Source organism: Melozone crissalis, unplaced genomic scaffold (genome assembly GCF_028551555.1).
Source record: "Melozone crissalis strain CALT ecotype California unplaced genomic scaffold, PUWL_Pcris_2 ptg000032l_1, whole genome shotgun sequence".
Lineage (NCBI taxonomy): Eukaryota > Metazoa > Chordata > Aves > Passeriformes > Passerellidae > Melozone > Melozone crissalis.
The window spans coordinates 3,152,873-3,177,884 of NW_026535810.1; the positions used below are offsets into that span (position 1 = coordinate 3,152,873).

The 25,012-nt window shown below is 51.1% G+C and overlaps 7 protein-coding genes across 7 annotated transcripts; 3 read left to right on the forward strand and 4 right to left on the reverse strand.

Moving 5' to 3' along the window:
• Window positions 1-1,304: 1,304 nt before the first annotated feature.
• On the reverse strand, window positions 1,305-2,328 carry LOC128940154 (feather keratin 1-like). The gene is made up of 2 exons (XM_054281461.1): window positions 2,274-2,328; window positions 1,305-1,612 (listed from the first exon to the last, which is right to left on the reverse strand). Exon 2 carries the CDS (start codon window positions 1,608-1,610, stop codon window positions 1,305-1,307), a length of 306 nt encoding a protein of 101 aa, XP_054137436.1. The 5' UTR covers window positions 1,611-1,612; window positions 2,274-2,328.
• LOC128940152 (feather keratin 1-like) lies at window positions 1,609-4,640 on the forward strand. The gene is made up of 3 exons (XM_054281459.1): window positions 1,609-1,633; window positions 3,940-3,977; window positions 4,323-4,640. Exons 1-3 carry the CDS (start codon window positions 1,609-1,611, stop codon window positions 4,638-4,640), a joined length of 381 nt encoding a protein of 126 aa, XP_054137434.1.
• A 2,890-nt stretch (window positions 4,641-7,530) lies between these two features.
• LOC128940153 (feather keratin 1-like) lies at window positions 7,531-8,245 on the reverse strand. The gene is made up of 2 exons (XM_054281460.1): window positions 8,199-8,245; window positions 7,531-7,857 (listed from the first exon to the last, which is right to left on the reverse strand). The coding sequence occupies exon 2, from the start codon at window positions 7,834-7,836 to the stop codon at window positions 7,531-7,533; it is 306 nt and encodes a 101-aa protein (XP_054137435.1). The 5' UTR covers window positions 7,837-7,857; window positions 8,199-8,245.
• A 2,139-nt stretch (window positions 8,246-10,384) lies between these two features.
• Window positions 10,385-11,104, forward strand: LOC128940264 (feather keratin 1-like). Its single transcript, XM_054281607.1, has 2 exons — window positions 10,385-10,431; window positions 10,778-11,104. The coding sequence occupies exon 2, from the start codon at window positions 10,799-10,801 to the stop codon at window positions 11,102-11,104; it is 306 nt and encodes a 101-aa protein (XP_054137582.1). The 5' UTR covers window positions 10,385-10,431; window positions 10,778-10,798.
• A 3,096-nt stretch (window positions 11,105-14,200) lies between these two features.
• LOC128940120 (feather keratin 1-like) lies at window positions 14,201-17,100 on the reverse strand. Its single transcript, XM_054281417.1, has 3 exons — window positions 17,082-17,100; window positions 14,877-14,920; window positions 14,201-14,518 (listed from the first exon to the last, which is right to left on the reverse strand). Exons 1-3 carry the CDS (start codon window positions 17,098-17,100, stop codon window positions 14,201-14,203), a joined length of 381 nt encoding a protein of 126 aa, XP_054137392.1.
• Window positions 17,101-20,342: 3,242 nt separating this feature from the next.
• Window positions 20,343-23,354, reverse strand: LOC128940122 (feather keratin 1-like). Its single transcript, XM_054281420.1, has 3 exons — window positions 23,330-23,354; window positions 20,989-21,026; window positions 20,343-20,660 (listed from the first exon to the last, which is right to left on the reverse strand). Exons 1-3 carry the CDS (start codon window positions 23,352-23,354, stop codon window positions 20,343-20,345), a joined length of 381 nt encoding a protein of 126 aa, XP_054137395.1.
• On the forward strand, window positions 20,638-23,649 carry LOC128940121 (feather keratin 1-like). The gene is made up of 3 exons (XM_054281419.1): window positions 20,638-20,662; window positions 22,966-23,003; window positions 23,332-23,649. Exons 1-3 carry the CDS (start codon window positions 20,638-20,640, stop codon window positions 23,647-23,649), a joined length of 381 nt encoding a protein of 126 aa, XP_054137394.1.
• Window positions 23,650-25,012: the final 1,363 nt, after the last annotated feature.

Consider the following 25,012-nt stretch of genomic DNA (forward strand, 5'->3'; position numbering starts at 1 on the left):
CTCCTGGGAAGTAGGGCCAAAGTACACTTAGTTTCTTTCTTGACAAACAATCTGTTAATAAATGCTCCCCTGCCAGCCCCCTCCTCCTTTCTCTCAGCGTTTTTTGCTGACTATGATTTCTCGTGGTATCAAAAATCCCCTTGGTCAGCGTGGGTCAGCCAGCCTGGCTATGTCCTCTCTCATGCTCTTGACCACATCCACCTTCATGACCTTTTGTAGAGGAGGATGGAGAGACAGGGTTGATGCTGGGCAAGCACTGCCCAGAAAAACCCAAAATATTCTCTGTTATCAGCACCATTCTAGCTCCAACTGCAAAGAATCCATAGAAGGGTTAATTTGGTGAAATTGAACTCCATCTTGTGTAAAACCTACACAATGCTATTATCTGTAGCCATGATATTTTCTGAAAAATCCTTTCCTTAGGATTTTTCCTCCTGAGAAGCTGGGAGGCCTCAGGAACAAAATGTAAACAATGGTTATCTGCTGCTGTGGAATGTAAACAGGTGTCTGGGATTGGTCTCATGTGGTTGTTTCTAATTAATGGCCAATCACAATCAGCTGGCTCAGACAGAGAGTCCGAGCCACAAACCTTTGTTATCATTCTTTCTTTCTCTGTTCTTAGCTAGCGTTCTGATGAAATCCTTTCTTCTATTCTTTTAGTATAGTTTTAATATAAAATAGATAATGAAATAATAAATCAAGCCTTCTGAAACATGGAGTCAGATCCTCGTCTCTTCCCTCATCCAAAAACCCCTGTGAACACCGTCACAATTATCCATCACTGCATATTCATCCCAAGCAAACCCTCAAAAAAACAGCTCTTAAAAACATATTTTCCCCTGGGCATGTTGAGAAAGAACCTGCAGAGGAAAGAATGACGCAGACACACGGGCTGGGATGCAGTAGAAATTTAATGAGACAAAACACAGAAACAAGGTTGGTCCATCTGGAGGTCCCAGTGCAGAGAGCACGAGGGACAGAAGGGAATCTGTGCCCCAGAAGGTGTCACCTGCCTGATGCAGAGAGGGAGCAGGGCCAGCAGGTGTTCCCCAGGATGGCTGAGTGGGACTCACAGCCCCGGGGAGCACAAGGGAACAGGGACATAGGAGGGAAAGGAGAGAGTGGCAGGGGACAGAGGCAGGGCTGGGCTGTGCTTGCCAAGAGTCCAGGCTGGCCCTGTCCCTCTGCAAGGGCTGCAGGGCTTGCTCAGCCCCTCAGGAAGCACCAAGGCAATGCTCCATCCCCAGTGAAGAGCCATCCTGCTGAGTCCTTAGGTTCACGCCCTGGAATCATCACCAGCACCTTTAGCAGGGGAGGCTCCTGATGCCACAGATGCCACTGCCCAGGCCAGAGAGGCCAAAGCCCCCAGAGCTGATGGGCACTCCCTGAGAGCTGAGGATGCTGCCAACAGCAGCAGAGCTGGAGGATCCCACGGCGGTGTTCTGGGGGAAGGAGCTGAGGATGGGCCCGGGCAGGGTCACCACCACGGGCGAGGGCTGGATGAACACGGTGGAGTCCTGGCACTGCCTGACACAGGGCTCATTGCAGCTGCTGCCCAGCGGGGTGGGCCCACAGGGCTGGCAGGGCTGGCACCGGGTGTAGCAGGACATGGCTTGGGGCTGCAGGTGCACCTGGGAGAGAGGGAAGAGGGGAGCAGAGCATGAGAGGTGTTTGAAGGGCAGCCTCACCACATCATGGCTCCATCCAAGCTGGAGATGCAGGGATGTCCACAGGTTCTTCCTCACATTTCACAGAATCACAAGGCTGGAAGAGACCTTCAAGATCATCCTACCCAGCCCCAACACCTCAACTAAACCCTGGCACCCAGCGCCACATCCAGGCCTTGTTAAACACATCCAGGGATGGTGACTCCACCACCTCCCCTGGCAGACTATTCCGTATTTATCACCCTTTGTGTAAAAACTTTTTCCTAATATCCAACCTATATTTCCCTTGATGAACCTTGAGACTGTGTCCTCTGTTTCTGTCAGTGTTGCCTGGAGAAAGAGCCCAACCCCACCTGACTACAAAACCTTCACTTTGTAGAGTGATAAGGTTTAGCCCACAGGTTCCCTGCCAAGAGTAACCAATCTCAGAACGTTCCTGCTCAGACTATCACTCACTTCAGCAGAGCCCCAGCCTCCCTCCATGCGACCCTCTCTCACATTCCACCTCTGACAGAGCAGCCCCATGGTGCAGCAAAGGACCAAGTGCCAGGTATGCACTGGAAAACAGGAGGAGGAGGAGGAAGGAGAGGAGAAAGGTGACCCAACTCACCTTGATCCAAGCAGACTGAGGCAAGAGGAGTGGATGAGAGACTGAGGATGAGCTCTCTCTTATATTGCCCCTGCACTGCCCCAGGCCCTCAGTCACTGCACAAGGGTAGTAATTTTCCTACAGACTCACCTCCAAAGCAAAATATCTTCCCTAACACCACAGGCTGTGCTTTTATTTCCATCAACACTGCCATTTGTTTGCCTCATTCCTGACGTGATCATTAGGCATCCAAGCATTCCTTTCAAGTATTGAGATGAAAGACTGAAGGATTTCCCATGCAGGGATGCATCAGCACAGGCAGAAGATGTGCTGGAGGTGTCTCTGGAAGGAAGGGATCATGGGACCAGGGAAAAATGGTAACACTGATTTCCACCTTCTTTGGCAGACAGTAATGTCCTGCTGAGGGCAAGGTGTGAGTGTGGCTGTTGGGAGCTCTGGGCTTGGCTACAGTCCAGTGTTGGAGATGTTTTCTCTTTGCATAGTAGGAGCTGCCCTTGCTGGAGGGAGACTCATCCTTGCAGACATCACACACACTCCTTGGCCTTTCACCAAAAGGCTGACACACAGCCAACCCAAAATTAGAGCATGACTCGCCACAGGCAGGGAGAGTCTCTCCCTGGAAATTTGCCTACTGAAGGCATTCTCTTGCCCTCTGGGATGCATCCCAGCTCCCTCCATGTCTGCAGGGCAGGGAAGTGCAGCATTCATTGATGTGGCCTGGTTTTGTACCTCTTGAGCACATCCCTTATGCTCAGACCTCCTCTTGGCTTCTTGTGTTTTTCCTGGACCTTTCTTAATCCTTGCCCACAGGATGCCTAAGCTGCTGCCAGCTTTTCTAACTTCTTTTACTCTTCACAGGTGCCTGCATCCTGCCAGATACCTGACTGGGTGTAAAGCAAAGGCAACTCCAACGAAGGGGAGAGAAAATGATGCATCTAACTCCATTGATATCAGAAGGCTAATTAATTACTTTATTATACTATACTATATACATTTCATCTCAACTGAATCTGCCAAGCACTCACTCTGCTCACACTGCACAGAATCTCGTGGCTGTCAGTGACAGTCCCAACACACACACACACACACGCACTCTCACACACCCTGACAGGCCAAGGAAACAAAACATCATCACTGTGGGTAAACAATCTCCACATTGCATTTTACTTTTGCACAAACACAGGCACAGCAAGTGATAAGAAACATGTTTTCCCTTTCTCTGAGGTTCAGAGAATGTGAATCTCAGAAACCCTCAGGAAGAATTGTGCCTTGCTTTCCTCTGGGAAGGGAAATGTGCCAGCAGGGCTGTCCCTGCAGAGGCAGCTGCCAACAGGGGCAAGGCACTGCCCTGAGCCAACATCCCCTGTCTGCAGGGACCCTCCGGCCTGGGGGCACCTCCTGTCCCTGCAGGGACCCCTCTGATCTCGGGGGTGCTCAGACCTGGCCTGGCACATGTGGAAGGAGCTGCAGCACAGAGCAAGTGTGTCAGAAATGAGGAAGTGAAATGGCAGCCTGGATGGAAACCAAACCACAACGTGTGGCGTTAGGGCGGGTATTTTGCTTTGGAGGTGAATGTGTTGGAAAATTACTGTCCTTGTGCAGTGCCTGGGGGAATGGGGCAGTGCAGGAGCTGTATAAAAGGGGGACCTTCTTCTTGCTCTCTCATTCACTCCTCTCACCTCCATCTCATTGAGAACAAGGTGAGTCTGAAGCTCTTTCTTTTATTCTTCCTTTGAGTTTTCGGAGCCTACCCTCCCCCTGTGGTTCCATGTCGGTGTGGAGAGCTGCTTGTTATGGGAGAGGGAAGGGGCAGAATTTGGGCATATAGAGAGGCTGAGTTTTGTCTGAGATGTCTCCTAAGCTGTGGAAGGGCCCAGGCTTGGTCATTCTTGGGGAGATTCCTTATGGCTGAGACGGAAGTGAGGCTGGTGGGTGTCTCTAAACATCATTGTGCAATTTTGCGCTTCTGGCTTTTCTCCAGATGATGGATGAACAGCGTCCCCTCACTCAGCCCTGTGTCTCCTCCTCTCTTCCCTCTCTCCCAGGTACACGTGCAGCCCCAAGCCATGTCCTGCTACACCCGGTGCCAGCCCTGCCAGCCCTGTGGGCCCACCCCGCTGGGCAGCAGCTGCAATGAGCCCTGTGTCAGGCAGTGCCAGGACTCCACCGTGTTCATCCAGCCCTCGCCCGTGGTGGTGACCCTGCCCGGGCCCATCCTCAGCTCCTTCCCCCAGAACACCGCCGTGGGATCCTCCAGCTCTGCTGCTGTTGGCAGCATCCTCAGCTCTCAGGGAGTGCCCATCAGCTCTGGGGGCTTTGGCCTCTCTGGCCTGGGCAGTGGCATCTGTGGCCTCCCCTGCTGAAGCTTCTGGAAGCTGGAAGCTTCCTTCCCTGTGGAAGGAACCCAGGGACTGCCCGGATGGTCCAAGCCCAGGGATAGAGCATCATTGCTCTATCTCCCACTCAGAGTGACTTCTTTCTCACCTTTTGACTCATTAAAGCCCTGCTGCATCCCAGCCTTTGCCTCTGTGTCTTTCCCCTGCACATGCTCACCCAATATATCCAGTGAGAGAGGTGTTGCAGTGTGGCTCTGGGAGGGTGTTGTTGGAAGAGGTGTTGTGATGGTTGTCAACATCACATTCATTATGTTAACACAGCATTGATTACTCATATTTAGTGTCACCTTTTTAAATTACTCTGCCTCTCTCTATGCGCAGGAATTTCCACACACAGTTCAATGACCACCAATACTCCAAAAATACTTTTAGTTCTCCCAACAAATCTTTCAAGTTTTCTCATGTTGTCAGCAAGCTTGTGCCCTCAGCTTCTCATCCACAAGTAAATGTTCCAGCTCACCCACCACCCTGGTCAATCTTCATGTATTTCACTTCCCTTGCTGGAGATCTTTTTGAGTTACAGGGCAGTAGGCAGCACAGCATGCTTGATGCCATCTGGGGAGTGCTGAGCAGAGTGGGATCTTTGCTCCCATTAATATCCTGTTCACAGTTGTGCTCTGATAGCCCAGGATGTTGATGACACTCCTTGGTGCCCAGGAACACTCCTGGCAGCTCCACCTGTTTTGATGGTGTTACGACAAAAGCACCTCATCCTTTTCAGAGACTGAAGTGTGGGGACTCACAGACATGAACTGATGCCAGCAGAGCAAAGCCAGTTTATTACACAAGTATTTACAGGTCACTACATTTATACCAAATCTTCCTCTCAGACTCCTTTGTCCCAGTCCCTTTAGAAACAAAATCTTCTTGATTATCATTCTCACACTAGTAATGTCCTTGTTACCTCTTTCACCAGCAAAGTCCTTGTTAATCTTCCCTCATCAGAGTGGTCAGCATCAGGGTGTCAGAGTGACCAGACATGATGTCTTCACTCCTGTTCTTGCCTTGAGTTTATCTCCCCCTCAGTTTTCAGTGTACCAGGGCCAAAAGGTTGGTGGCACTGCTCAGCTCTGCCTCTGTAGCTCTCTGATCTTCCACACTGAACCATGGGACAGGGTTGGCTGCTACAAAGCCACCATCATGTGGAAGGGGCTGACAGCTGGTTGGTTGGCCAGAAAGAGTTAGCTGAAGAAGAGAAGCTGCTAAGAGTCACCTCTGCCCCTGAAAGGAGTCCTACCAAGGTTGTTGATATGGAAACCAAGGAGAAGAAAAATAATCAGGGGGTCCTTGAGTTGGATGTGGGTGGAAAACAGTGGTGGAGACCTCCCTGCACCAATGAGCATTATATTGATTTATTGTAGCCAATGAATGGGTATAAACTTTGTGAGAAGGTATAAAAGACAGGATGCTGTTAAAGAAAACAGCGAGAAGCCTTCTGAAGTGGATGGTGTTCTTCTGTGTGTTGTGACCGTCTCAACAGCAACAGCTTCAAATCTGGACTCTCTGGGGATGTGTGTCACCGTGCCCACCTGCATCCTGCAGCAGTTCAGCCATTCCCCTCCCTCAGCTGCTCCTGCACAGCCCTTGGAGACCCTCAGCCCACACCTGATGCCTCTCCCTGCCTCCCTGTCCCCAGAAACTCTCCCAGGAAAGTTGCATTCTGGAAATCCACAATATCAGAACAGTCTGGGAGAAGAAAGGACTGAGAGGAGACCTTTAATAAAGGACATGGGGACACTGGAGATTGAAAAGTGGACATGAGTCAGCTATGCGTGTTTGCAGCTCAGAAATTCCATCAGGTCCAGGGCTGCACAAAAAGAAACACGGCCAGCAGGTAAAGGAGGAGATTCTCCACTTTATCTGCTCTTCTTAAACCCAACCTGGAACCCTGAATCCAGTCAGGAGTCCTTAATTCAAAATAGGCACGGACCTGTTAGAGCAGCTCCAATCAAGGGCTGCAGAAATGATCACAGGGATGCATTGCCCCTACCATGGAGAAAGGCTGGAGGGAGTTCAGTTTTTCAGGCAGGAGAAGAGCAGGCTCTGGGGACACCTTTTGATATGTAAAGGGGATGAATGAAAAAGTTGGAGAGAGATGTTTTCTCAAGGCCTGTAGTTATTGGACAAAGAGCAAGAGTTTTAAACTGAAATAGGATAAATACAGAAGAGACACAAGGAGAAATTTTACTGTGATGAGTGGGACAAGACACTAGGAAATGTTGCCTAGAGAATGATGGGGTGTCCCATCTTGAGAGGGGTTCAAGGACAGGTTTACTCCAACCTTATGTGATGCAGTGAAGGATGTTTGTGTCATAGCAAAAGAGTTGGACTGCATAAACTTTAATGATCTCTTCCACTCAGCCCCATTATGTGATCCCATGACAAGAGGGGTCTGTGAGAAGGCAGCCCAATGCCCTCTGTACCTCCCTTTAAGAAACCTTTCAGATCCAAAGGATCTCCTGGAGTCTGATGGGAATCTAGTACCTCTGTCTGGACAGTAACAAATTCACTGCTGAGTATTTGCACCACAGTGCTGAGCTGAGAAAGGAAAAGAAGTGCAAAGTGGAGAAAAAAACAAAAAGTTTATCTCTGGAAAATGTAGAGAAATTCTACCCTCATCCAAAGATGCAGAGAAACTCAGAACCCAGAGGGTCCCTCAGTGCACATTGAGCACTCACAATGCCAGCCTGAGTTGACAGCCAGTGCAAAACCAGCCCCAACAACACCCCCCAGAAACACCCCTGGGGCAACAACTCTGCCTTGGGCAAAGGATGACACAGAGGCACAGGCTGGGATGCAGCAGAATTTAATGAGTCAAAACAGGGAAAAGAGGGGGATCCAGGTGGAGGTAGCAGCTTCAGCAGGGGAGGCTCCTCGTGCCACAGAGGCCACTGCCCAGGCCAGAGAGGCCAAAGCCCCCAGAGCTGATGGGCACTCCCTGAGAGCTGAGGATGCTGCCAACAGCAGCAGAGCTGGAGGATCCCACGGCGGTGTTCTGGGGGAAGGAGCTGAGGATGGGCCCAGGCAGGGTCACCACCACGGGCGAGGGCTGGATGAACACGGTGGAGTCCTGGCACTGCCTGACACAGGGCTCATTGCAGCTGCTGCCCAGCGGGGTGGGCCCACAGGGCTGGCAGGGCTGGCACCGGGGGTAGCAGGACATGGCTTGGGGCTGCACGTGCACCTGAGAGAGAGGGAAGAGAGGAGCAGAACATGAGGGGAGTTTGAAGAGCAACCTCTCCACACCGGGAGGGAGATCCTTTCTCTCAGCCCCTATGAGCACCACCAAGAAGGCCAAAGCCAGGGACCATCCTCCCAAACCACAGCTCAGGAGACACCTCAGTCCATATCCAGCCTTTCTCCACGACACGTCTGCCCTGTCCCACGCAGCCTTAACACACAGTAGGGAGCAAGGACAGAGATATCTGATCAGAAATCCCAGAGAATTACAAGGTGGAAGAGAAAGGAAAGGAGGAAAAGCACAAGGAGAACCCAGAGGAAGACGAGAAAGGGCTCAAAACTCACCTTGTTCCCAACAAGATGGAGCTGAAGGAGTGGATGGGAGAGTGAGGAGAAGGTGCTGCTTTTATACTGCTCCTGCACTGCCCCAGGCCCACAGGTACTGCACAGGGGCACTAATTTTCCTACACACTCATCTCCCAAGAACACTGTCCTCCCAAATGCCCCAGGCTGTGCTTTGGTTTCTGTCAACGCTGCCATTTCATTTCCCCATTGCTGACATGGCCATTAGGCCACAGAGCATCTTTTGAAGTGTTGCCATGAGAGGCCTGAGGCTTTCCCAAGCACCATCACGTCAGCACAGGCAGAAGATGGGCCCCCATGTGCTCCAGAGGGCTGTGGGCAAATATGTGGGGAGTGTTTTTACAAACCCCTGTGAGGAAACATGGTCGTGTCTTCCCACCAATGCCATCCTCTCCTGAGCACCTGAAGACTTCCCTCAGTGTGGGTGAGCTGCCTCCCTCTCCCTCCCTGCTGCCTCCCTGCTGCCTCCCTGCTGAGGCCTCACTGGGCATTGCCTCTCTGGGCAGCTTTGAGCTTTGGTGCATTGCTGGTTTCAAATGGCTTTGCCAAGGATATCTTCTCCTTCAGGGAAGACATCTCCTGGTTTATTCAGCAAAGTTTGTCTCCTCTCACTGCCATCTCTGGGGGACCCCAACTTGTGCTGTCACTGGGCTTGCGGAAGGAGAGCACTGTCCTATCAAAAACCCTTTGATCACCCAACAAATCCTGTGGGCTCAGGTTCCTCTGCTCTCAGCATCTGAGAGATATGTTGGCTCTTGGAACATCACTCTCCCCTTCTCCTCACCCCATGATGCATTTTGGCTGCACCCTGACCTGGGGAGCACACAAAATCCTCCCCAATTTTTTAAAACTCAGTGCTGAGAACACTCCAGCGCTGCCAAGCTGGTCAGGCTGAAGGCAATGGCTTTTGGGGTTGCCTGCTAGGGTGTGGGGATAGACCAGTACTTGAGGATGGTCTTCCTGGAAAAGAAGTGGAGTTTCCCAAAGGATTGAGGCCTGGCAGGATCCTGAGGCCTGGCAGAACCCTGAGGCCTGGCAGGATCCTGCAGTGCCACATCCCTGGGGATGCTCAGGGAGGGGATGCACTCAGAAAAGCCCTGGCTACAAAACTAGCTCTCAAAATACACCAAGGACTGATGCACAGCCCTGCTCTGCAGACATGGAGGCAGCTGGGGTGTGCCCCAGAGGGCAAGGGAATGCCTTCAGTAGGCAAATTTCCAGGGAGAGACTCTCTCTACCTGTGGGGAGTCACAGTTTAATTTTGGGTTGGCTGTGTGTCAGCCTTTTGGTGCGAGGCCAAGGCAGGAGGGTGTGATGTCTGCAGGGCTGTACAAGGCAGGGCTGAGTCTCCCTCCAGCAAGGGCAGCTCCATCCTGGCCCAGGGAAAAGGGATGCCTGGCCTGACAATGTGTATTGAAAAAGTGGCCTGTGCTTGTATGTCCTGCAGATTATGGCACAAAATGTGCAGGAAATTTCCAAAGATCCCTCTGACACAAAGGACAGTGAGGCCCAATCCTAAAGGGCTCCTTCAGGAATAACAGGATTAAGGAGGGTAACAATCTCCTACCACAAGCCTGTGAACAGCACAGGTTGGGCTCCCCCGGAGATGGCAGTGAGGGAAGACAACTCTGCCAAATAAACCAAGAGATGTCTTCCCTGAAGGAGAAGATTTCCTTGGCAAAGCCATTTGAAACCAGCAATGCACCAAACTTGCCCAGAGAGGCAATGCCTAGTGAGGCCTGAGCAGGGAGGCAGCAGGGGGATACAGCACACCCACACTGAGGGAAGACTTCAGGTGCTCAGGAGGGGATTGCCTTGGTGGGAAGACAGGACCATGTTTCCTCACAAGGGTTTGTAAAAACACTCCCCACATATTTGCCCACAGCCCTCTGGAGCACATGGGGGCCCATCTTCTGCCTGTACTGATGTGATGGTGCTCGGTAAAGCCTTAGGCTTCTCATCTCAACACTTCAAAAGATGCTCTGTGGCCTAATGGCCATGTCAGCAATGGGGAAATGAAATGGCAGCGTTGACAGAAACCAAAGCACAGCCTGGGGCATTTGGGAGGACAGTGTTCTTGGGAGATGAGTGTGTAGGAAAATTAGTGCCCCTGTGCAGTGCCTGTGGGCCTGGAGCAGTGCAGGAGCAGTATAAAAGCAGCACCTTCTCCTCACTCTCCCATCCACTCCTTCAGCTCCATCTTGTTGGGAACAAGGTGAGTTTTGAGCCCTTTCTCGTCTTCCTCTGGGTTCTCCTTGTGCTCTTTCTCCTTCCTTTTCTCTTCCACCTTGTAATTCTCTGGGATTTCTGATCAGATATCTCTGTCCTTGCTCCCTGCTGTGTCCTGAGGCTGCTTACCATGGGAGAGGGCAGATGTGTTGTGGAGATATCCTGGATATGGACTGAGGTGTCTCCTGAGCTGTGGTTTGGGAGGATGGTCCCTGGCTTTGGCCTTCTTGGTGGTGCTCATAGGGGCTGAGAGAAAGGATCTCCCTCCCGGTGTGGAGAGGTTGCTCTTCAAACTCCCTTCATGTTCTGCTCCTCTCTTCCCTCTCTCTCAGGTGCACCTGCAGCCCCAAGCCATGTCCTGCTACCCCCGGTGCCAGCCCTGCCAGCCCTGTGGGCCCACCCCGCTGGGCAGCAGCTGCAATGAGCCCTGTGTCAGGCAGTGCCAGGACTCCACCGTGTTCATCCAGCCCTCGCCCGTGGTGGTGACCCTGCCTGGGCCCATCCTCAGCTCCTTCCCCCAGAACACCGCCGTGGGATCCTCCAGCTCTGCTGCTGTTGGCAGCATCCTCAGCTCTCAGGGAGTGCCCATCAGCTCTGGGGGCTTTGGCCTCTCTGGCCTGGGCAGTGGCATCTGTGGCACGAGGAGCCTCCCCTGCTGAAGCTGCTGGAAGCTGGAAGCTTCCTTCCCTGGGGAAGGAGCCCAGGGACTCCCAGGATGGTCCAAGCCCAGGGATAGAGCATCAGTGCTCTGTCTACCACTCTGAGTGACTTCTTGTGCTCCTCAGGGCTGTGAGTCCCACACAGCCATCCTGACCTGCTGGTCCTGCTCTCTCTTTGGATCCAGCAGGTGGAACCTGCTGGGATTTCTGCCATAGCCATGTGATGGAGATTCTGAGCTGACCCCGCTGCTCTCTTCACTGAGGCCTCCACTCAGAGTGACCTTGTTCTCATCTTTTGACTCATTAAATTTCTGTTGCATCCCAGCCCGTGCCTCTGTGTCATCTTTTCCCTGTTTTTGGTCTCCCCAGATTCCCAGGGAGGGAGGTGTTGCTCAGGGATGGTTCTGTGTGACACATTTAGGAGTTGTTTCAATTCCTTTTAAGACAGGAGAGTTAAATCTCCTATATCATGGTATTGCTGCTTTCTATCCTTCTTGCTATGCATGGAACTGGTAGAATGAACCAATCCTCTTCACTGGCCCTGAATACTCCAAGGATGATTTTCTGTGTCCTGCAGCAGTTCAGCTCTCTCTCAGCTGCTTCTGGACAGTCCTTTGAGTCACTCAGCCCACACCTGCTGCCTCTTTTCCTTCCCAATGTGTTTTCCTGCCGCCACCTCTCCAAAAGCTTTCCTAGGAAGCCCTGGGCAGACACAAGGAAGGAGTTGGCAAAGAGGACAAGCACTGCCTGAGGGTCTGTGTGGTGTTATGAGCAGCACTAAGCACTGAGCAGTGGTTTTTATGATCTGCTGACCCAGTGGGAAGGGGGAAAATTGGAATAGCAAGAGAGTGACACACCCTGGTGTCAAGATCAGGACATACCATGAAGGAATGGGAGAAAAAAGAGAAAACCAAGTGGTTCCAAAGAATGAACCTTGTGGCATCAGCAGACCAACGCCAAGTGTCTGAAGAATGGCCAAACTGGGAACACTGTCCACAGATTTATTGCTAAGCATGATATTATATGTGCCCAGTGCTGTGGTGGAATCACCATCCTTGGAGGGATTTAAAAGATATTTAGCTGTGACACCTGGGGACATGGCTCAGTGTTGAGCTTGGAAGAGCTGGGTTAATGGTTGGACCTCTTAATCTTAAAGGTCTTGTCTAAATAAATACTTAAGTGATTCTATGATTCTACATGACCTGGAACAGCCCTTTGGTCAGTTGAGGTCATTTGTCCTTCTGCAGAATGAGCACCAAGGCCAGGAGGGAGGTGTGGGCAAAGCTGGATCTGATGGTCAGGGGATCAGTTGGGGAGTCATGGCTTCCTTCCTCACCTGCAAGTTACAGTGAAAGATTTTCAAGAGAATTTTGGGAGCAGCCAAGGATTTATACTCACGGGCTCAATGTCCAAGTGGAAACCAGTGATGAGTGGTGTACAGCAAGGATCAATGCAGGGACAAATATTTGTTAATATAGTCATCAATAACATAGATAGTGGGACTGAGTGGACACTCAACAAGTGAATGACACCAAGATGAGGCTTGAGGAAAGTGTTTCAATCCAGATGGATCTTGGCAGATTTGAGAATGGCACCATGTGGAAACTCAGGAACTTCACCAAGGCCAGCACTGGAAGAGAAATAGTTTAGACCAGAAGGAACCAGAAATCATGGAGGTAGAAAAATTGGACATGAGCCAGCAATGTGTTCTTGACATCCAGAAATTCAACCATGTCTTGGTCTGCACAAACAAAAACACAGCCAGCAGGTCAGCTCTTGTTAGACCCCACCTGGAACCCTGAACCCAGTCTAGAATCCTCAATTGAAAGTAGGCATGGACCTGTTAGAGCAGCTCCAGACAAGGGCTGCAGAAATGATCACACAGATGCATTGTCCCTACCATGGAGAAAGGCTGAGGGACTTGAGTTTTTTCAGACAGGCTCTGAGGAGACCTTAATACAGCATTTCAATATGTAAAAGGGATGGATAAGGAAACTGGAGAGAGACATTATATCAAGGCCTGCAGTGACTGGACAAGGAGCAACGCTTTTAAACTGAAATAGGGTAGATGTAGGTGGGACATAAGGAAGAAGTTAATGATATGGTGGGAAATGGAAAATGGGATGTCCCATGATGGGAAGTGTTCAGGGTGAGTTTTAGTGGAACTTTGAGTAACTGGTACAGTGGCACAGAACTGTTGGGAAGGGCTTGCCTGGCACCTCATGGGAAGCTGAAGCTGTGTCCTTGCAGCAACACATCCACTGCTTGGAACCTCCAATGCAGTGGTGAGCTGACTGAGACACAATGAGAAAGTGTGTGAAGTACAAGTTAGCCACTGAAGTTGTTATAGAAATTCCATTCTGATGCAAAGAGGCAGAGAAACTCAGAACCCAGAGGGTCACTCAGTGCACACTGAGCACTCAGGAAAAGCTTTGGGGGGGATGTAATCGTGGCCTTGTAGTACCTGAAGGGAATCTGCAGTCAAGATGGAGAGAGACTATTTACAAGAATATGTAGTGACAGGACAAGGGGAATGCCTTCACACTGACAGAGGGTAAATTTAGACTGTGGTCTTTATTACAAGGGTGGTGAAGCCCTGGCACAGGGTGCCCAGAAAGCTGGGGCTGCCCCTGGACCCCTGGAGATGTTCAAGGCCAGGCTGAGATGGGGCTTGGAGTAACCTGGGATAGAGGAAGTTGTCCCTGCTCATGACTGGGGATGGAACTGGATAAGGGGATGGAACTGAATGAGCTTGACAGGGGATGACAAGGGGATGGAACCAGATGAGCTTTCCAACGCAACCCATTCTGGGGTTTTATCATTCTTTTCAGATCCACTGAGACAGGAAAATCAGAACCCAGAGGGTTCCTAAGTGCACATTGAGCACTCACAATGCCAGCCTGAGTTGACAGCCAGTGCAAAACCAGCACCCAACAACGCCCCCCAGAAACACCCCTGGGGCAACATCTCTGCCTTGGGAGAGTGTCTGCAGGGCAAAGGATGACACAGAGGCACAGGCTGGGATGCAGCAGAATTTAATGAGTCAAAACAGGGAAAAGAGGGGGATCCAGAAGGAGACTCCCACGTGGAGCAGCTTCAGCAGGGGAGGCCACAGATGCCACTGCCCAGGCCAGAGAGGCCAGAGCCCCCAGAGCTGATGGGCACTCCCTGAGAGCTCAGGATGCTGCCAACAGCAGCAGAGCTGGAGGATCCCACGGCGGTGTTCTGGGGGAAGGAGCTGAGGATGGGCCCGGGCAGGGTCACCACCACGGGCGAGGGCTGGATGAACACGGTGGAGTCCTGGCACTGCCTGACACAGGGCTCATTGCAGCTGCTGCCCAGCGGGGTGGGCCCACAGGGCTGGCAGGGCTGGCACCGGGGGTAGCAGGACATGGCTTGGGGCTGCACGTGCACCTGGGAGAGACAGCAAGAAAATGTCATGAGGGGTGTTTGAAGAGCATCCATCAGCACACCATGCAGCTACACTGTCAAGGCAAGATGGGAACAAGAGCTGGAGGTGTTGTACTGATGCCCACAGGCTTCTTCTTCCATTTAGTCAAAGTTCCCTGCCAAGAGCAACCAAACCCAGGCTAAGCCCACCTATCCCATCCCTCACTTCAGCCAAGTCCCAAACTCTCCCTGTGCTCACTTTCTGTGCTGTCCCTCTCCCACCATAAGCAGCCCTATGACCTGGCATAGAACAAAGGGGCAGGTATGTGCAGAAAACAGAAAGAGGGAGAATAAAAGGAGTGAGAGAAGTCTTCAAACTCACCTTGTTCTCTATGAGGTGGAGAGAAGAGGAGTGGATGTGAGAGTGAGGAGAAGGTGCTGCTTTTATACTGCTCCTGCCCTGCCCCAGGCCCACAGGCACTGCACTAGGGCAGTAATTTTCCTACACAGTCATCACCAAAGCAAAATATCCTCCCTAACGCCACAGGTGGTTCTTTTGTGCCTGTCAACGCTGCCATTTCATTTCCTCATTGCTGACATTCCTGCTCTGCCTTGCATGATCCTTTCATGCGCCACAATGAGAAGATACCCCATGAAGAGTCATGCCAGTGAGTGCAGAGGTACAGGAGGGCTCCTGGGCATGCAGATGTTGGCTTGGGACAGTGAAGTGCTGTTAGTAATTGCAGTGGGTGAGCTCCAAGTCAAGGATAGCCTGAGAAAAGCCAACCCAAACCAGCAGAGGGTAGAAGGGATGCACAGGCCTCATCTACATGGCCTGAGGCTTCCCTCAGGTTGTGGTGGGGGGCTCTCCTGAATGCTTTACAGAGTTAAAGGTTTGTAGAAAACATCTCCCCACCATCTGGGACACATCCCTGGGTTTCACACGACACGACTTCTCCTGCCATTAGTGCTTTTTCATGCTTCCTTTCCCCTGAGCCAAAGGCTGCCTCAGCCTGGAGCACAAATCAGCACCCCTGGAGAAGCTGAAACACACCCAGCTCCTGAGTGAGTGAGAGCTGGAAGGACCCTGTGGTACCACATGCCTGGGGATGCTCAGGGAGGGGACAAGTTCAGAAGGACCCAGCTCTCAAACCACATCAAGCAGGGCTGCACTTCCCTGCCCTGCAGACATGGAGGCAGCTGGGCAGCGTCCCAGGAGGGCAAGGGAATGCCTTCAGTAGGCAAATTTCCAGGGAGAGACTCTCTCTACCTGTGGGGAGTCACAGTTTAATTTTGGGTTGGCTGTGTGTCAGCCTTTTGGTGATGTGCTGTGTGCAGTCCATGAGCCAGCACTGCTGAATTCCCCTCCAGCAAGGGCAGCTCCATCCACACCTCAGCAAAACCATCTTCACTCACTGGGCTGCTTCTTGTACAGAGCTCCAGGCAGCTCAAACAGAAATTGCCCTCAGCATGAACTTATTACCATCACTTCCACAGCTCTGGGGGCTCTCAGGACAATTAGCTTGTTCTGGAAAAGCATCCTTGGCTAGTATGAGGCCAAAGTGTAGGGTGATCTAGGGAAAATGGGAAGAACAAGGTATTTTCTGAACCTCCACACACCTTTATGAGAGTGAAAAGGGACCCAACTTCGTGAGACATCTCAAGGAATCCTGGCATTTAGGAGAGCAAAGTTATCTTCCCTGACAACTGCTGGTGGCACACATTGGTAACCCCACAATGCAGCCATGAAAGGGGACAACCTTGCCAAACAAACTGCCACACGAGGAGAAGACAGACTTGGTGGGAGGGGATGTTCAGCTGCCTGCAAAGAGGGTAGAAAACAACCAGAGCATATTTTTCAAATAAGTGTCAACTGTCTGCATGGACCCCTCCAGCACATGCAACTCATCTTCTGCACGTACTGATGTGTCACTGCCCAGAAAACCCTTGGGTCTTTCATCTCAGTGCTTGAAATAATCCTTGGAGGCCTGTTTGCCACGTCAGAAATGAGGAAATGAAAATGGCAGCGTTGATGGAAACAAAAGCACAACCTGTGGCATCAGGGAGGATATTTTCCTTGGGAGGTGGGTCTGAAAGAAAATTACTGCCCTTGTGCAGTGACTGAGGGCCTGGGGCAGGGCAGGAGCAGTATAAAAGCAGCACCTTCTCCTCACTCTCACATCCACTCCTCTTCTCTCTACCTCATAGAGAACAAGGTGAGTTTGAAGACTTTTCTCCTCTCACTCATTCTATTCTCCCTTCTTCTGTTTTCTGCACATACCTGCCCCTTTGTTTTATGCCAGGTCATAGGGCTGCTTATGGTGAGAGAGGGACAGGAAGAGAGAGTGAGCACAGGGAGTGTTTGGGACTTGGCTGAAGTGAGGGATGGGATAGGTGGGGTTACCCTGGGCTTGGTTGCTCTTGGCAAGGAACTTCTTTGGCTAAATGGAAGAAGAAGCCTGTGGGCATCAGTACAACACCTCCAGCTCTTGTTCCCATCTTGCCTTGACAGTGTAGCTGCATGGTGTGCTGATGGATGCTCTTCAAACACCCCTCATGACATTTTCTTGCTGTCTCTCCCAGGTGCACGTGCAGCCCCAAGCCATGTCCTGCTACACCCGGTGCCAGCCCTGCGGGCCCACCCCGCTGGGCAGCAGCTGCAATGAGCCCTGTGTCAGGCAGTGCCAGGACTCCACCGTGTTCATCCAGCCCTCGCCCGTGGTGGTGACCCTGCCCGGGCCCATCCTCAGCTCCTTCCCACAGAACACCGCCGTGGGATCCTCCACCTCTGCTGCTGTTGGCAGCATCCTCAGCTCTCAGGGAGTGCCCATCAGCTCTGGGGGCTTTGGCCTCTCTGGCCTGGGCAGTGGCATCTGTGGCCTCCCCTGCTGAAGCTGTTCCACCTGGAAGTCTCCACCTGGATCCCCCTCATTTCCCTATTTTGACTCATTAAATTCTGCTGCATCCCAGCCTGTGCCTCTGTGTCATCCTTTGCCCTGCAGACACTCTCCCAAGGCAGAGTTGTTGCCCCAGGGGTGTTTCTGGGGGGCGTTGTTGGGTGCTGGTTTTGCACTGGCTGCCAACACAGGCTGGCATTGTGAGTGCTCAATGTACACTGAGGGACCCTCTGAGTTCTGAATTTTCCTGTCTCCATAGATCTGAAAAGAATGATACAGTCCCAGAATGGATTGGGTTGCAAAGGACCTTAAAGCTCATCCAGTTCCATCCCCTGTCATGGGCAGGGACACCTTCCTCTATCTCAGATTGCTCCAAGCCCCATCTCAGCCTGGCCTTGAACACCTCCAGGGATCCAGGGGCAGCCACAGCTTCCCTGGGCACCCTTGTAATAAAGAAATGCTTCTTGATATACAGTCTAAATTTACCCTCTGTCAGTGTGAAGGCATTCCCCTCGTCCTGTCACTATATATTCTTTTAAACAATCTCTCCACATCTTGACTATAAATTCCCTTCAGGTACTGCAAGGCCACAATTACATCACCCCAAAGGTTTTGCTCTCCAGCAGCCCCAATTCTCCCAGCCTTTCCTCACAGCAGAGCTGCTCCATCCCTCTGATAATCTCAGATTCCTCTGGACTCACTCCAACAGCTCCACATCCTTCCTGTGCTGGGACCCCTGAGTTGGAGGCAGCTCTGCAGGTGGGGTCTCACCTGAGCATGGCAGAATCCCCTCGCTTGTCCTGCTGCCCAAGCTGGTTTGGATGCCAGAGCACAGTTCTGGTTCGTGGCAGGCCTATCACCCCACAGGCACCCCAAAGTTCTTCTTGGTAGAATAGAATAGAATAGAACAGAATAGAATAGAATAGAATAGAATAGAATAACCCTAGAACATAATAAAATTACCCTGCATGGTCCAGGGACAACCATGCACCTCTGTCCTCTTTAAGCTGAATGTTTGACACAAGTACTCTGCAATGAATGTGTTACTGACAAGACAAAGGACCAGCTTCCCATCAGCCTCCAGGAGGTCCCACCCTAACCACAGGATTCCCAAAAGGAGGGACACAGTGCAGTGGGCTGCCTTCTCACAGACCTGTGTTCCCATGGAATCACAGATTGGGTTTGATTGTGTTGCCCAAAAAATCAGATTTGCGACCCATTCCACAACAGCTGAATAATCACACACCCAGCAGAGACATTATTTATGTCAGAGTTGCACAAGCCTGGATGCTTGGTGGAACTCCCCAAATCAAGCATACCCACCAGACTTTTCATGCCATTATTTGTACACAGAAATTCAGAATTAGAAACTTTCCAAGTACAGCTCTCTATTGGGAGTTCCATACAAGTGACACAACCCCAACTCAATTCTAAACATGCTCAGGGGAAGGCTCTTCACAAGGGTCTTTTTGACCTGTAGCTGTGACTTTCAGTATTGCAAAGAACATAATTCAGCTATAGGATACATGGACCTTGAATATTCTGCCAGGTTAGCAATGTATACATAGGCACACATCAACATCTTGATTCACTGCATCCTTAAAAACTTCTTTTTCTGCTGATGTCCCTGAGTAAGAGATGCTAACTGCAATCTTCTCCACTACCACACATCTTTATTTATTACTCTTGTGGTTTAGGGATGGTATTCTCCAATTTAGTAGTCTTGCTAAAATAAAAATCCACACCAACACTGGCTTCCCCTTCCCCTCCAGCTGGAAACACAAAAGTCAAAGATCAAAGATTGAGATAAGAACAATTTACTGGAAACAGCAATGAGACAAAAAACAAACAGTGATAGCTACAATAGTAATACTAAAAGCTGTGAGGCCAAGAAATTATTTACAGGAAAGTGAAACAATTTCAGATGGTTTCACCTTCACCCAGGGCTTTTCCCTCTGGGAAGAACAGCCAGGAACAACCTGGAAGCAAGAGAGAATAAATATGGAAAGGACATGAGCTGGAATGATAACATGGAGGTGTTGCCCATGTCCCCTCCTGCTCACCTGGGCCAAACCATGACAATTACATCTTTAAGGTTTGTTATTCCCAGATGTTCTTGATTAGGGGAGGCAGCTGCTGCCTGTTCCCTGCTTAGGGCTCCTTTTTACTGAATTAGGCTGGAAAGTACAGTGAGATCTTTGTCATGGTTTGACAATGCTATTCTCCAGTTTTATTCTCCAAATAAAACCATGTGCTGCTCTCACCCCTTCCCCTCCTTCTTTGGAGGGCTGTGGAGGAGAATTGTAGGCACAAAAACCAAAGATCACAGGCTTAGATAAGTACAATTTACTGGAAGCAGCAATTAGGTGTCAGTAGAGAAAATTAGAAAATGGAGTTACCCATTGCATCATTAAGAATATTTAAATGGTGCCTGTGTTAACACCCTGTGAACAACCATCTCCCACAATCCCTTCCCACAACCAGCCCTGAGCAACACCTCTTGTTTTGGGCATGTTGGGAGAGGATGTGCAGGGGAATAAATGAGAGGGAGACATGGACTGTGATGCAAAAGAACTTTAATGAGTCAAAACAGGAAAATTAGGTCAATCCAAGGTGAAGTGCCAATGCAGAGAGCACATGGGGCAAACAACAATCTGTTGTGTTTTCCAAGGAGGTGCTCACAAAGGAGTGCAGAGCCAGCAGGTGCTCCCCAGGATGGCTGAGTGGGACTCACAGCCCCAGGGAGCACAAGGGAACAGGGACATAGGAGGGAAAGGAGAGAGTGGCAGGGGACAGAGGCAGGGCTGGGCTGTGCTTGCCAAGAGCCCAGGCTGGCCCTGTCCTTCTGCAAGGGCTGCAGGGCTTGCTCAGCCCCTCAGGAAGCACCAAGGCGATGCTGCGTGCCCAGGGCCGTTCCATCCTGGCACTCCTGGGTTCCTTCCCCAGCAGCTTCAGCAGGGGAGGCCACAGATGCCACTGCCCAGGCCAGAGAGGCCAAAGCCCCCAGAGCTGATGGGCACTCCCTGAGAGCTGAGGATGCTGCCAACAGCAGCAGAGCTGGAGGATCCCACGGCGGTGTTCTGGGGGAAGGAGCTGAGGATGGGCCCGGGCAGGGTCACCACCACGGGCGAGGGCTGGATGAACACGGTGGAGTCCTGGCACTGCCTGACACAGGGCTCATTGCAGCTGCTGCCCAGCGGGGTGGGCCCACAGGGCTGGCAGGGCTGGCACCGGGGGTAGCAGGACATGGCTTGGGGCTGCACGTGCACCTGAGAGAGAGCAGAGAGAAGTAAATCACAAGGAGTGGGTGAGGATCCAACTGTTACCTCACCGTGAGGGAACCAAGGCAAGAGCTGGGAATGAGAGCTGAAGGCTGTTTGAGGAGGCACATGGGCTCTTCCCCTCAAGCCCAGGGATGTCCCCAGCCAGCCCAAAACTGGGGTAATACTTCTGCCAAGACCCAGCAGTCACACACCTCCCACTCCTTTCCTCCTCTCACAAAGAGCATCTGCAAGATCTCACACGGGACAAAGTCACAGGTATGTGCAAGAAATCCCAGAGAAGAAGGAGAAAATGGAAGATAGGCTTCAAACTCACCTTGTTCTCAAGGAGATGGAGGTGAGAGGAGTGGATGAGAGAGTGAGGAGAAGGTGCTGCTTTTATACTGCTCCTGCAATGCCCCAGGCCCAGAGTCACTGCACAAGGACAGTAATTTTCCTACACACTCATCTCAAAGCAAAACATTCTACCCAATGGCACAGATTGTGGTTTGGTTTTTCATCTTTTTGCCATTTCATTTCCCCATTTCTGACATTCCCACTAAGTCATGGAGGATTCTGCCATGTAGTGGGATGAGAAGTACAATGATTTCTTGTGCAGGAGCACAATAGTATGGGCAGGAATCAAGGCTCAAGTTGGCCCACGTGGAGTTCTGTACTTCCTTACTGCCTGAGGGATGTGTTCACTCTTGGGACAGTGCCTTTTCTACCCCTGTTTTCAAAAGATGCATTTTGGCTGCACCCTTTGCACCCTGACCTGGGGGACACACAAAGTCCTGCCACACATTGTCAATTCTGCAAACACCCTGAGCTGTGGCAGTGCTGCCAAGCAAGTCAGGCTGAGGGCAAAGGCCTTTGGCTGCCTGGAGCTGTGGGTCTGGGCTCAGCCCAGTGCTTGAAGATGGTTCTCCAGGGTGTTGGATGGAGCTGCCCTTGCTGGAAGGGAATTCAGCCCTGCCTGGCACAAAGCCTGCAGACATCACGCACTCCTGGCTTGACCTCACACCACAATTAGAGTGTGACTCTCCATGGGTCAGGAGAGTCTGTCCCTGGAAATTTGCCTACTGAAGGCATTCCCTTGCCCTCCTGGGACGCTGCCCAGCTGCCTCCATGTCTGCAGGACAGGGAAGAGCATCCCTCACTGCTGTAGTTTGAAATCTGGTTTTGCATCCAGGGCATTTCTGAGCACACCCCCTCCCTGAGCACTGCATGTTGGGTTTTGTAGTGATTTTCTCTATGAGCTTTCCAGATATCAAGTCTGACTGGCCTGTTCTTCCCTGACTCCTCTTTCATGCCTCTCTTGAAGACAAGACACTCACTGGCTTTCTTCCAGCTCTCAGGTGTATTCCATGGTCGCTGTGACTTTCAAAGGGAGTTGAGAAAGGCTTTGTACCAGTGAACACATAACATCAGTTCACAGACACTCATTTCAGACCAGTGTGTTTGGATGTTCCCCCATTGGATTCTGTTCTGCTTGGGGAAATATTTTCTGTTCCAGTTGTTCCAATCAGCACCAGGAACTTCAGTTCCCGACAGCAATTCCTGATGGTAAAGACCAAGGCCATGAACCTTTGAGGCTGTTCACCTTTCCTGTACCCCCTGCCCTCAGGGAAGCTGCCCTGGTGAATCCTGGGGCTGCTTGTGTCTAGGGGTCCATTTACTGATGGCCTGTACTGGAGAAGACCTTCATATTGCCCCTCCATGTGCTCTGCCTGATTCATCTCCAGGTGGGCTTTGGCTTTCCTAAAGCCTGGCAAATATCCCCTCCAGAGCAAAGGGCATCAAGGGGAAGAGAGCTGAAACAGTGGCACAGCCTGGCTGCCTGGACATGCTGCAGCTCATGACCATTGCAGAGAACAGAGAGAGAGGGAAAAGAGAGAAGCAAGTGAAATGTCCATAAAAAGCAGATTATTTGGATGCCCTCTGACATGTGCAGTGTGAGACAAGGACTCTTCCTGCAAGGGGTACTGCAAAGAGCTGCTTTTCATTGCCCTAAACCAACATTCCCAGCCTTCATCCAGCACTTGGGTCATGTGCCCTTGCTGACATGGCTCTGCCTGAGATATCCTTTGCTTCTCATCACAGAACATGAAAGGATCCTGCAATGCAGGGCAGGAATGCTGGAAATGAGGAAATGAAATGGCAGCCTTAATGGAAACAAAATGTGAATCGCTGCCCCTATAAGGGATATTTTCCTTTGAAGATGAGTCTGTTCAAAAATTACCACCCTTGTGCAGGATTATGGGCCTGGGGCATTGCAGGAGCAGTATAAAAGCAGCACCTTCTCCTCACTCTCTCATCCACTCCTCTCACCTCCATCTCCTTGAGAACAAGGTGAGTTTGAAGCCTATCTTCCATTTTCTCCTTCTTCTCTGGGATTTCTTGCACATACCTGTGACTTTGTCCCGTGTGAGATCTTGCAGATGCTCTTTGTGAGAGGAGGAAAGGAGTGGGAGGTGTGTGACTGCTGGGTCTTGGCAGAAGTATTACCCCAGTTTTGGGCTGGCTGGGGACATCCCTGGGCTTGAGGGGAAGAGCTCATGTGCCTCCTCAAACAGCCTTCAGCTCTCATTCCCAGCTCTTGCCTTGGCTCCCTCACGGTGAGGTAACAGTTGGATCCTTACCCACTCCTTGTGATTTACTTCTCTCTGCTCTCTCCCAGGTGCACGTGCAGCCCCAAGCCATGTCCTGCTACCCCCGGTGCCAGCCCTGCCAGCCCTGTGGGCCCACCCCGCTGGGCAGCAGCTGCAATGAGCCCTGTGTCAGGCAGTGCCAGGACTCCACTGTGTTCATCCAGCCCTCGCCCGTGGTGGTGACCCTGCCTGGGCCCATCCTCAGCTCCTTCCCCCAGAACACCGCCGTGGGATCCTCCACCTCTGCTGCTGTTGGCAGCATCCTCAGCTCTCAGGGAGTGCCCATCAGCTCTGGGGGCTTTGGCCTCTCTGGCCTGGGCAGTGGCATCTGTGGCCTCCCCTGCTGAAGCTGCTGGGGAAGGAACCCAGGAGTGCCAGGATGGAACGGCCCTGGGCATGCAGCATCGCCTTGGTGCTTCCTGAGGGGCTGAGCAAGCCCTGCAGCCCTTGCAGAGGGTCAGGGCCAGCCTGGGCTCTTGGCAAGCACAGCCCAGCCCTGCCTCTGTCCCCTGCCACTCTCTCCTTTCCCTCCTGTGTCCCTGTTCCCTTGTGCTCCCTGGGGCTGTGAGTCCCACTCAGCCATCCTGGGGAACTCCTGCTGGCTCTGCACTCCTTTGTGAGCACCTCCTTGGAAAACACAACAGATTGTTGTTTGCCCCATGTGCTCTCTGCATTGGCACCTCACCTTGGATTGACCTAATTTTCCTGTTTTGACTCATTAAAGTTCTTTTGCATCGCAGTCCATGTTTCCCTCTCATTTATTCCCCTGCCCAAAAGAGGATCAAGACTAATCAACAAAAAGAGAGATTTAATGTGTGAAATAGAGAGCAGCCAGCAAACTGTATAAGTCAGATCCAAGTGTTAGAAAGAAAACTTGCTCCTGGAATTGCCTTGTTAAGGTTTAGGCTGGACATGCTTCATTGATCTCAGAGCTAGGGAGAGGTTAACAAAGCTTGTGAAGGAGGGCAAAACACTGTACAGGACACCAGGAATGTAGAATTTACAGCCTTCAAGGACATCTGGCACAACTCCTAAGATAAGGAAGAAACTAACAAAGTCAACTCAGCAATTGCGCTAAAATCAGCTCCAAGTGGGTAAAAGATAATTCCAGCAAGGGCAGATCACAGCCACCAACACACAGACCACTGACCCAGAAGAAAAGGACTGAGCATATGGACTAAATAGCATGAGAAAGTAGAGATTCATTAGCCAACAGAAGATAGAATACTAATTAATAAAAGAGCTGTGTTACATGTAGCCAGTGAATGACCACTCTCCTTTGTTTGCTAAAATGTACAAGTAGTAAAAAGTTTTAATTTAATATTTGGCATTGTGGAAGTCCACTGAGCACCCAGGCTTGTGCAACTCTGACATAAATAATCGATATTTCCCTCGAGTGTGTAAATATTGGCTTGTTACACACCAGGTAACCAAAGCAATTTTTGTGGGCAGCATTATCAGTGTTCTTCCCATACTAAAGTCAAAGCACTGTGCCAGCTACTGTGCAATTACAGACAGAATCAACTCCATTCCAGCCAAAATAATTTGTCTTATGTGGTGTGATGACTGGCTCTTGCAGATGAGGAATGGGTATTATGTCTCTTAAAAGAAGCTTTGCTAAGGTTTAAAGTTTTTTTGATGTGTGACTTTTTGTCCACCCTTTAATCCTCTCTTTTCCCCTCTGTGTTGTTGCCACCAGACAACCCTGTG